This window comes from Hyperolius riggenbachi, chromosome 4 (assembly GCF_040937935.1).
Source record: "Hyperolius riggenbachi isolate aHypRig1 chromosome 4, aHypRig1.pri, whole genome shotgun sequence".
Classification (NCBI taxonomy): Eukaryota; Metazoa; Chordata; class Amphibia; order Anura; family Hyperoliidae; genus Hyperolius; species Hyperolius riggenbachi.
This window is the reverse complement of record NC_090649.1, coordinates 188,568,076-188,579,634: the sequence shown is the minus strand read 5'-3', so window position 1 is coordinate 188,579,634 and position 11,559 is coordinate 188,568,076. Positions and strand designations below refer to the sequence as shown.

Below are 11,559 nucleotides of genomic sequence, written 5' to 3'. Positions count from 1 at the left end.
CATCAGGCAATGTCTATGGGCAACTGACTACACTCAGACCAAAGGGGGCTGAATAATTACGCACACCCCACTTTGTTTGCAGTTATTTGTGTAAAAAAAAAAAAGTTTGGAATCCTGTATGATTTTTGTTCCACTTTTCACGTGTACACCACTTTGTATTGGTCTTTCACGTGGAACTCCAATAAAATGGATTCATGTTTGCAGCAGTAATATGACACAATGTGGAAAACTTCAAGGGGGCCGAATACTTTTGCAAACCACTGTACAGTGCACAGTATGAACAAGCGCACAATATACTTCATGTGACAACCACAAGTAGCTGGATTAGTTCTTTCAACATATAGTGAAACGACCAGTTCTGATTGCCACAATACTAATTTATATACACATGGTACGAAATACTTTTTTTAGTTTTTATTTATTTTTTACGAAAATGAATGCATTTATACAAGCTGTACAAGAAAAGCAATAAACAAGTCTGCCGAGGAAAGATAAAGTTAGCTGTTCTGAGTCATCTGTTGCATAATAACTGCAAAAAGGCTGAGCATTTGCAGGTATTCATCTGCTCCATCAACCAAACACTTATCAACTTCCTGTGAAAACAAAAAAATAGAGTAACTGGATTACATTAACACTTCATCATAATGCATATCGGACTAAAAAATAAATCTTGTATCAGTAGAAAAAAAACGTATCCGGCACTATCCAGTGTCTTCTTTATCACAAAACTTTATTGCATCAGTAGCTCTTTAAGTGGTATAAAACCCAGCATTTCTTTGCTCTTAACCTCCCTGACGTTATGATTATTTCCAGATTTCGGTTCTAAAAGCTGAGAAATTTTTTCACAAGCTTTTAGACCCTAAAAACAAGAGAAAAAAACCTACTACAGAGTGATCTGCAGCAGCTCCTGCATGTAACTCGCTCAGGCACGGGATTACCGCTCTGAGTTGCGGATTTCCCGAGCCTGATTCTGGATTACCGCTAAGGAGGTTAAAGATTATTTACAGCATATAATATACTACCACATTTTTTTTTAAAGCAGAACAGCATTCAAAGGGTTAAAACATAAGACTTTCAATAGAAAGCTCCCTGCAGGGAGATCCACATCCACACTGGTAAGAACATTGGCCTCAATTCACTAAGCTTATCTCCTGTCTTTAATAACTCTTCTAGAGTTGTTACCATGGCGATAAGGCATGTAGTATTCAGGAAACATTTTACCTCAGGCAAACCTAAAGTTAACTCTTCTGTCTTTAAGTTAACCCTTTAATCCTTAAAATAACTCCAGAGTTAAAGACAGGCTGTTCATTAACTGTGTGTGAAAATAACTACAGAGGAGGTAAATTAACTACAGAAGAGGTAACGTAAGGAATGAAGAGATAAGATAACTCTTACTAGTGGAGGTAAGTTTTCTCTTGCCTTATCTCCAGCATGATCTTAGTGAATTGAGGCCAATTATCTTGTGTTTACTTAATTGTAGCAGATAGGGATGTAAACATTTTCTGACTGTGCAGAAACTTTTAATGTGTCCTGAACTCAAACACTGCTCAGAAATCATTACTGGGTACATTACAATATAAATACACCAGTTATGAATAAAATGCAATGGCAGCTTTTAGAGCAAATAAAAAAAACTGTACTTTGGGAACTTGTCATTTCTAAATGAATAATTCTTATGCACAAAAGCAAATATAACTGTATGGGATATAAAAAGTATGAAAAAAACAGATTTTTATTGATTATGAGGTCAATCTTTCACATGCATATAAAACACTTCAGACGCACAAAGCCTCTGAAGATGCTCATTTGAGCGAAGCGGTCGTAAGGCAGACCGCTGCTCCCACATTGCCCCACAGCTTGAGCGCATGTGATGGTATGTTACAACTTGATTGCCATAGCAATTGAAGTGTTTTAGATGTATGTGAAAGTTTTTTTTAAGAGATGCAATACAATTTTGAGTACTACAATTCCAGCCCACCCCCTCCCAGGTCCTGCAGGACTCAACTCACACCTCCGACTTACCTTTAGGTACACTTGGAAATTGTAATGGGAGACTATAGTGGAGAGCAGTAGAAGAGGGAGGGGAGGCTGCTGAAGTCCTGAGGCCACACCCATTAAATTACAACTACAGTGATGTGAAAAACTATTTGCCCCCTTCCTGATTTCTTATTCTTTTGCATGTTTGTCACACTTAAATGTTTCTGCTCATCAAAAACCGTTAACTATTAGTCAAAGATAACATAATCGAACACAAAATGCAGTTTTAAATGATGGTTTTTATTATTTAGTGAGAAAAAAAAACCTCAAAACCTACATGGCCCTGTGTGAAAAAGAAATTGCTCCTGAACCTACAGTAATAACTGGTTGGGCCACCCTTAGCAGCAATAACTGCAATCAAGCATTTGCGATAACTTGCAACGAGTCTTTTACAGCGCTCTGGAGGAATTTTGGCCCACTCATCTTTGCAGAATAGTTGTAATTCAGCTTTATTTGAGGGTTTTCTAGCATGAACCGCCTTTTTAAGGTCATGCCACAACATCTCAATAGGATTCAGGTCAGGACTTTGACTAGGCCACTCCAAAGTCTTCATTTTGTTTTTCTGCAGCCATTCAGAGGTGGATTTGCTGGTGTGTTTTGGGTCATTGTCCTGCTGCAGCACCCAAGATCACTTCAGCTTGAGTTGACGAACAGATGGCCGGACATTCTCCTTCAGGATTTTTTGGTAGACAGTAGAATTCATGGTTCCATCTATCACAGCAAGCCTTCCAGGTCCTGAAGCATCAAAACAACCCCAGACCATCACACTACCACCACCATATTTTACTGTTGGTATGATGTTCTTTTGCTGAAATGCTGTGTTACTTCTATGCCAGATGTAACGGGACATGCACCTTCCAAAAAGTTAAACTTTTGTCTCGTCAGTCCACAAGGTATTTTCCCAAAAGTCTTGGCAATCATTGAGATTTTTTTTAGCAAAATTGAGACGGGCGTTAATGTTCTTTTTGCTTAAAAGTGGTTTGCACCTTTGATATCTGCCATGCAGTCCATTTTTGCCCAGTCTCTTTCTTATGGTGGAGTCGTGAACACTGACCTTAATTGAGGCAAGTGAGGCCTTCAGTTCTTTAGATGTTGTCCTGGAGTCTTTTGTGGCCTCTCGGATGAGTTTTCTCTGTGCTCTTGGGGTAATTTTGGTCGGTCGGCCGGCCAGTCCTGGGAAGGTTCATCACTGTTCCATGTTTTTGCCATTTGTAGATAATGGCTCTCACTGTGGTTCGCTGGAGTCTCAAAGCTTTAGAAATGGCTTTATAACCTTTACCAGACTGATAGATCAATTACTTTTGTTCTCGTTTGTTCCTGAATTTCTTTGGATCTTGGCATGATGTCTAGCTTTTGAGGTGCTTTTGGTCTACTTCTCTGTGTCCGATAGCTCCTATTTAAGTGATTTCTTGATTGAAACAGGTGTGGCAGTAATCAGGCCTGGGGGTGACTACATAAATTGAACTCAGGTGTGATTAACCAGTTATTTTTTAACAAGGGGGGCAATCACTTTTTCACACAGGGCCATGTAGGTTTTGAGTTTTTTATCTCACTAAATAATAAAAACCATCATTTAAAACTGCATTTTGTGTTCAATTATGTTATCTTTGACTAATAGTTAACGGTTTTTGATGAGCAGAAACATTTAAGTGTGACAAACATGCAAAAGAATAAGAAATCAGGAAGGGTGCAAATAGTTTTTCACATCACTGTATTTGACAAGCATAGGAAAATATTAAGAGGACAAATCTGTCTCCTGGTATTTACACAGTCTGCTGTGTACATTGGTAAATTACTTTGATATGACTATTAGGTCTGCAAAATTTGAGCCAGGAGATTTCAAGCCTCTATTGGGAGGGGAATCCCTCCAAAATACCACTTAGAAGGGTCACAGACATGAAATAGGATTCTTAGATTATCCGCAATGAACACTATAACTAAAGGCACCTACAATGTTTATTTTCAGTTAGAAGCCCAGTATATACAAACTTACTGCAAGTTTCTCTGTAATGATGGCCTTCTGCTTGTCAGTCAGATCCTCTCGTTCAATGATTGTATCGTGGAGCTGGTTTACAAGTTGTGTCGCTGCATGGCCATTATTTATCAAATTCTGTGGGAAGAACACATTTTCAAGCCAGAAATAAGACTTGTGCTTTTAGGAACATACACATATTAAAATGGTTTCTGTTAATCATGCCATGACAGGTCCTCTTACCTTAACCATTGTTTCAAGTTTCTCAAAGGAGCCACTCTGACAAGCTGCGAGTACGGCACTAAGTGTATCTTTAGGGATCACCTGATAAAAGAATACAGAGGGAAAAAAATAATCTTATTCAATACATGCATATAGCAAGATGTAAACTACTCCGCATAGACACAAAATATTAAGTAAACCATGCAGTAAGGAAGGGTTCACACTTGTCTATGCAAAAAACATACCTGTTTTTCCCACACGGTTTGTATGTGCATTTGTGAACATTTAAACGGGCGCAATTTTCCAAAGTAGCTTAACTGATTCTTAATGAAAAACTGCACAAGGTGTGCGAAATTATGCTGCAGGTTTTCTTCCTGCATTTGAAAAAAACACAGATGTGAATGAGCCCATTATTCTCATAATGTGCATTCACATGTGGGAAACCACATATGAATTTGACAAGTGGGAACCCTGCCTAAGGAATGTTTATTTATGATGCTGAACACAGACTACACTGATTTTAGAGACAAGTGAGCAACATTTCTAAATTCATAAATCTGTTCATTCATAGATTCAAATTCAGATTAATTCATTGATGTAAGGGGTAGATCAAGTCACCTTGATAGAAATTGGGGTAAACAGGAGGTGAGAAGGAGCCCAATATAGTGCAGTATGTCAGAGTAGATGGGACAAACTTAAATTCACAAACCAGGGTTGCCCAACGCAACAACCTTCAGTGCGTGTGGACGCCCGCCCTGCCAATTTCTCCCAATTTGGTCACTATAAAAATACAGACACCTGTGTCGGGCACCAGATCGCAAGCCTGCAAAAGCTTTAGCTAGCACTAGGCTAGCTAGTATTGGTGGCCAGCACCCCCCCCTACCCCCGATCCAGCGGCTTATACATTACCAAGACTGGCTCCAGCGATCGGCGCAGCCTCCTCGCACAGCTCCGCTCTTCTCTGTGGGGAGGATCAAGACTGCACATGCACGATCCTTCCCATAGAGAAGACCGGAGCTGTGCAGTGATGGAGCCAGGCTAGGTAACGTATAAGCGGCTGGAGCGGTGGGGGAGGAATCAATAGCCATCAAGGGGTGCTGGCCACCAATACTAGCTAGCCTAGTGCTAGCTAAAGCTTTTGCAGGCATGCAATCTGTTAGATTTATACTGGGGGACTATATGAGGCTGCAAAACCTGAGCGGCATAACGCTCAGCAGGTTAATTTATTGATGTGGTCAAACAGCCACTGCTCAGCTGACCAAAACTATGTGCAGACAATAGTCTCCAATAATGGCTGTTCTTGATATTCTACTAATGGTGGCCACTAATGATCCAATCTTTTTCATCCAATCTTACCATTTCTATCTAATATAAAGGGAACTGCATATAATATCCAATTAATATATTCCATCAGTTTACTCTTGTACTACACAGATTTGGTAAGATTGGATTAAAAAGATTGGATCATTAGTCGCCACCCTTAGGAATGGTTGATAGATGCCAATTCCGTCCAATAGAAAGGGGGGAGGGGTGCGAGGAGAGAGCAGTAGAGTTGGAAAACACAGCAGCATTTGGCAGAAAGTAATCCAAGTGTGACATCTGTGCTAGAGATAATCATGCATGCACGTTTCAGGTGAAATCTAGTGTGCACAGTTTAACATAAAGGCAGATCTGGCCAATCAATATTTCTGCTTGAATCCAGTGTTCTATTTCAGCAGGGAGCCGCTAACTAAATTTAAAAACTTGTAATGGTGTTGCTGCCCACCTTGGGTTTCAGCATAACAAACAGCAAGCAAATATTTTAGCAAGTAGCATTTGCTATGCATTTAGCGTTTTAAAGGACACGTGAGAGGAGGCAAAAGGTACAAAGATAAATTTGTGCTGAAGCAATCCTGAAGTGAAACAAAAGAACAGATAGATAATTACCTCAGTAGTACCTCTGTGGCTGGACAGCGTACAGGTTAAGGGCTCTGCCTGTTCAAATCTCTGCTCTTCCTGTTCAGTAAGTCAGCACCTGTTCAGTAAGGATTCCTTGGGCTAGACTCCCTAACACTGCTACTGCCTACTGAGTCCGCTCTAGTGGCTGCAGCTCAAGCACTTAAGAGTCCGCCATGAGAAAAGCTTACAATTACTCTCAACTGGTAATTGGGTTTCCACACTGACTCCACAACAGGTCCACCAGGAGACTGGACCGCCCATCCCTTGGACAGGAAGAACAGAGAAAGTTTGAGTAGCCATCTCCCACCGCCTACCTCCAGTGCTTTGACTATCACCATGTAAGGGTAGGAGACTTACCGTTTGAGTTGTGGGTGGGTTAACCCACCTTTCATGGAGTCAGCGTGGAAACCCAATTACCAGGCAAGAGTAATTGTAAGCTTCCACTTGACTCCACGAAAGGTCCATCAGGAGATATACAATATTACCTCCCTCAGGGTGGGACAACTGCAGACAGTACTTTACGACCAAAACCCAAGTCCTGATTTCTTTGTAGATCCAAACGGTAGTGCTTTATGAACGTATCATAGGAAGACCATGTGGCTGCTTTACACATTTGTAGTACAGAAGCAGAGTTTCTCTCTGCCCAGGAAGACGAGACAGCCCTAGTAGAATGAGCCTTTACATTCTTTGGAGCTGGCTTTCCTTCAATCTCATATGCTTTGTCAATACAAAGCTTCAACCAATTGCTGAGCGTACTTTTGAATGCTTTTAACCCTTTTCAGGCACTCTGAAACTGAACAAAGTATCTTCCTTTCTCCAGGAAGAAGTTTTGTCCAAATAAAGTAAAATTATTTTTCTCACATCCAGTGAGCTAAATTTTTCCTCTTTTTTTTGTTTGAAGGATTCTGACAAAAAGAGGGAATGAAGATTTCCTGATCTCTATGGAAATCAAACATCACCTTCGGAGTGAACGAAGGTGGTAACTGAAATTTAATTCTATCTTCTTGGATAGACATAAAAGGCGGCTTGATACAAAGGGCCTGTATTTCTCTGATACGCCTGGCCGTAGTGATTGCCACCAAAAAACAAGTTTTTAGGGTTAAATCCTTAATGGTTATTTGATCCACAGGTTCAAAAGGAAACTGAATAATGGAGTTTAGAACTAAATTCAGATCCCAAGGAGGGACGGTAGTTTTCTTTACTACGGTCTTCCTTTAAACCCCCTTGATGAATCTTTTAATCAAAGAATTTGTGACAAAAAAGGAACATCAAAATAGGCCCCCAAAGCAGCAAGCTGTACTTTGAGAGCGTTCAACTTTAAACCCATCCCTAATCCTTTCTGTAGGAAATCTAGGATATTGGGAATTGAGAAATTAAATTCTCCGGAGAGTTTTTGTTAAATTCACAAAATACTTTTCAAACTCCAAGATAAATAGAGGAGGTAACAAGTTTCCTGGCATGAAGCATGGTTTCCATGACATCTGCCGCTCAAAAGCAACGCCTTCAGTTTCAGACTGGCCACTGCAGGATGGTACACTTGTCTCTGCTTCAGAAGCCGATCTGAGATTGGTAAGATCATCGGATCTTTTACCATCAAGGAGAGTAGTAACGGATACCAGGCCTTCTTTGGCCAGTCTGGAGCAATCAGGATCAAATTGGCCTGATATTTTGCAACCTTCTGTAGAACCCTCCCTATCAAGTTGAAAGGGGGGGGGGGGGGGGAGAAGCATATGCTCTTTCTGCTGCCCAGTCCAAAAGGAAAGCATCTACACATTCTGGGGAGCCTCTGGGGTTAAAGAGACTCTGAAGCGAGAATAAATCTCGCTTCAGAGCTCATAGTTAGCAGGGGCACGTGTGCCCCTGCTAAACCGCCGCTAAACGGGGGTCCCTTCACCCCCAAACCCCCCACTGCGACACTTGGTCGCAGGCTTGGTCGCTCCTGGAGGCAGGGCTAACGGCTGCAGCCCTGCCTCCATTCGCGTCTATCAGCCGCCTCTCCCCCGCCCCTCTCAGTGAAGGAAGACTGAGAGGGGCGGGGGAGAGGTGGAGATACGCGCTGACAGACGCGTGTGGGGCAGGGCTGTGGCGGTTAGCCCTGCCCCAACCAGGAAGCGCTCCCCCGCATTACGGAGGGGATTTGGGGGATCAGGGACCCTCGTTAAGCCGCGGGATAACGGCGGTTTAGCAGGGGCACGTGTGCCCCTGCTATATATGAGGTCTGAAGCGAGATTTATTCTCGCTTCAGACTCTCTTTAAGGGAGCAGAATCTGGGTAGAAGCGTGTTGTCCCACGCAGCAAACAGGTCTATGGATGGAAGACCCCAATTGTTGCAAATCATTTTGAACACATCTCTGTTCAGACACCAATTTCTCTGACATTTGTTTGCGGCTCAAGCAATCTGCTAGAACATGGTCTATTCCTTTGAGGTGAACCGATTTTAACCCTCCTGGCGGTATGAAAAATTCCGCCAGGAGGCAGCGCGGCAGTTTTTTTTTTAAAATCATGTAGCGAGCCCAGGGCTCGCTACATGATAGCCTTCAGCGATCTCCGATCAGTAAATCCCGTTTGAAGAACGGGATTTCCTGGAGGGCTTCCCCCGTCGCCATGGCGACGGGGCAGGATGGCGTCACCGACGTTGTGACGTCATTGGGAGTTCCGATCCACCCCTCGGCGCTGCCTGCCACTGATTGGCCAGGCAGCGCATGGGGTCGGGGGGGGGCGCCGCAACAGATAGCGGCGATCGGGCGCGGGGCGGCGGCGATCGGTGTGCTGGCGCAGCTAGCAAAGTGCTAGCTGCGTCCAGCAAAAAAAAAAATTAAAAAAATCGGCCCAGCAGGGCCGGAGAAAACCTCCTGTGCGGCTTACCCCGAACTACGTTCGGGGTTACCGCCAGGAAGGTTAAGGAAAGAACTCTGTTCTCTGCCCAGCCAAATATCTGGAGGGAAAGAGATTAGGGGTTGACTGAAGGTCCCCCCTAGTTTGTTTATGTGAGCAACAGCCGTCTGATTGACTAGATCACCACATTTTTGTGCAACAACAGGTCTTCCCATTTCTGCAGAGCTTTCCAGATCGCAAGCAATTCCCTGTGGTTTGAAGAGAACGTTTTCTCTATGGGAAACCATCTGTCTTGTATGTAATACTGTTTCAGATGCTCTCCCCAACCCCAGAGGCTTGTGTCTGTTGTAATTACGAGGGGATTTGGATTTGACCAACTTACGCCTCTTTGCAGGTTTGGACGACAAGTCCACCAAATCAGAGAGAGTCTCACTGGATCAGACAATCATATGTTCTTGTCCAGATCCTTCTGTTTGCCTGACCACTGGCACAGGATCGCCAGTTGAAATATTCAGAACCTTGCTTGGGCCCAAGCAACGGCTGGGATACAAGCTAAAAAATTTTCCCAAGAGACTCATCGCCTGTCTTGTTGTGATGGACTTTGATCTCAGAAGTACCTGAGTACTTTCGATTAATGGATCAACCTTCTTTTCTGGCAAACAGGAAATCTGCAAGGTTGAATTCAGTGAGATTCCTAGAAAGGTCTTTTCCTGTCCTGGGATTAGATCGGATTTCTGAACACTCAGAATCCATCCCAGATCCTGCAGAACTCCAAGCACAATCTGGATATGGTCCAGGAGCAGATCTTTTGGTTGTGCCACTATCAGAAGATCGTCTAGATAGGAAACTAGAATAATCATCTGCATTCTTATAAAGGCCTACCTCTGTCATGATCTTTGTGAAGATCCTGGGAGCACTTGAAATCCCAAACAGGAGAGCTTAAGCCGCATCTACACGAGTAGATCGACTCGATTGATAAGATCAGACAGGACGGATCTCCGCACCGCCGATTCCCTGCTCGCTCCCCGCGAGGGGACAATGGCAGGGAATCGAGCGGAAGATAAGCGGGGACGAGCGGGGAATCAAATGCGGCGAGCGGGGACGCGGCGGGCACGCGGAGGAGGCGATCCGGCGGCTATTCAAACCACCGGATCGCTGCAATCTCTTATGGTGTAGACGGGGCTTTAGAACTGGATGTGAAGGATCTGGGATTGAATCTTTACGGCACCTCTCAAATACTTCCAGTGCATTGGATGGATGGATGGGGACATGATAGTATGCATCCATCAGATCGATGGACGCCATGAAGTAATTCTTCCCCAGCAGAAGGATTGTGGAATGAATGGATTCCATGCAGAATTTCTTGTCCTTCACAAACTGGTTTAGAGAACGAAGAATAATGATAAGGCGAAAGTCGCCGTTCGGCTTTGAAACCAGAAAGAGTGGAATAGAAACCTTTCGTCCTCTCTGGTGAAGGAACTTCTTCCACATCCCCCTTCTGGAAAAGAGATCCCACAGCCCTTTCCATTGCCGCCTGCTGGACTGGACACCAAAGAGAGCTCGTTACCCTGAAAGATCTCGGGGGAACTTGCGTAAATTGAATCTTGTAACCATGTTTGATGGTTCTGCAGATGAATTTGTTGTTTGATACCTTCTGCCATGCCGGAAAGAAACTTCTTAGCCTGCCCCCCTCCTGAATATCGTCATCGTTCTGACTGGAATTTGGAGGGGTTGTCTGAGGGTTTGGGGTTGAAGAGGAAACCTTTTTTTTCTTTTTTGTTTTGCCATTTTTTGCCAGAATCAGCTTTCTGACTCCTCCTAGAGGCCTGAAATCTCTTTTTGGAAGATTTATTTTTCTTACCCGCTGGAAATTTTTTTCCTTTTCCCTGCTCTTTTTCGAGTACAGACTCTAAAGCAGAGCCAAACAGCAATTTTCCTTCAAACGGTAGGGCACAAAGTCTTTGTTTTGTGACACTGTCCCCATCCCAATTTTTTAGCCACAGGAATCTTCTGACAGAGTTAATTAAAGATAGACTGCGGGCAGAAATTCTGACCGCTTCGCTAGATGCCTCTGCAAAACATTTTGCAGCAAGTTTCAACGTCGCAACCGACTGAGAAATTTTCTCAGGTGGGGAACTACTCTTTAAAAGAGATTGCAATTGCTGCAACCAACTGATCAAGCACAGAGCAGCACAGGTCGCTGCTAAATTAGGTGCACATGAGGCGGAAACCGCTTCCCATGATTTCTTAAAAAAAGCTTTCATTTTCCTGTCAGAAAGATCTCAGAGCACCTGTGTCTTCAAATGGGATGGGTGCGTCTTTAGATAATTTTGAAATGGCAAGGTCTAGTATTGGACATTTTGTCCATTTAGACATCTGGTTCCTTCCACTCTGTTTCCGTTAAGTCACGCATTGTTTTGTGAACCTGAAACACTAACCCTTTAGACACTAAATGTTCAGAATACATAAATGAATAAATGAACTCCAATAATTAATCTGATTGTTCAGGGAGTAATTTAAATTTACCCCTTCAGTAGCACCTAGGTGTCTCGTCT

General features: G+C 43.2%; 1 protein-coding gene across 2 annotated transcripts in view; it reads right to left on the bottom strand.

Moving 5' to 3' along the window:
• Positions 1 to 256: 256 nt before the first annotated feature.
• The window catches only part of RFC4 (replication factor C subunit 4), a 67,511-nt gene continuing 56,208 nt past the window's right edge, over positions 257 to 11,559 (bottom strand). For both annotated transcript variants that reach the window (XM_068279311.1, XM_068279312.1), the window contains exons 9-11: positions 4,253 to 4,333; positions 4,031 to 4,147; positions 257 to 593 (exon numbers count right to left, since the gene is read on the bottom strand). In XM_068279311.1, the coding sequence (XP_068135412.1) occupies positions 498 to 593; positions 4,031 to 4,147; positions 4,253 to 4,333 (294 nt within the window). In that variant the 3' untranslated portion in view covers positions 257 to 497. The remainder of the gene's footprint in view (positions 594 to 4,030; positions 4,148 to 4,252; positions 4,334 to 11,559) is intronic.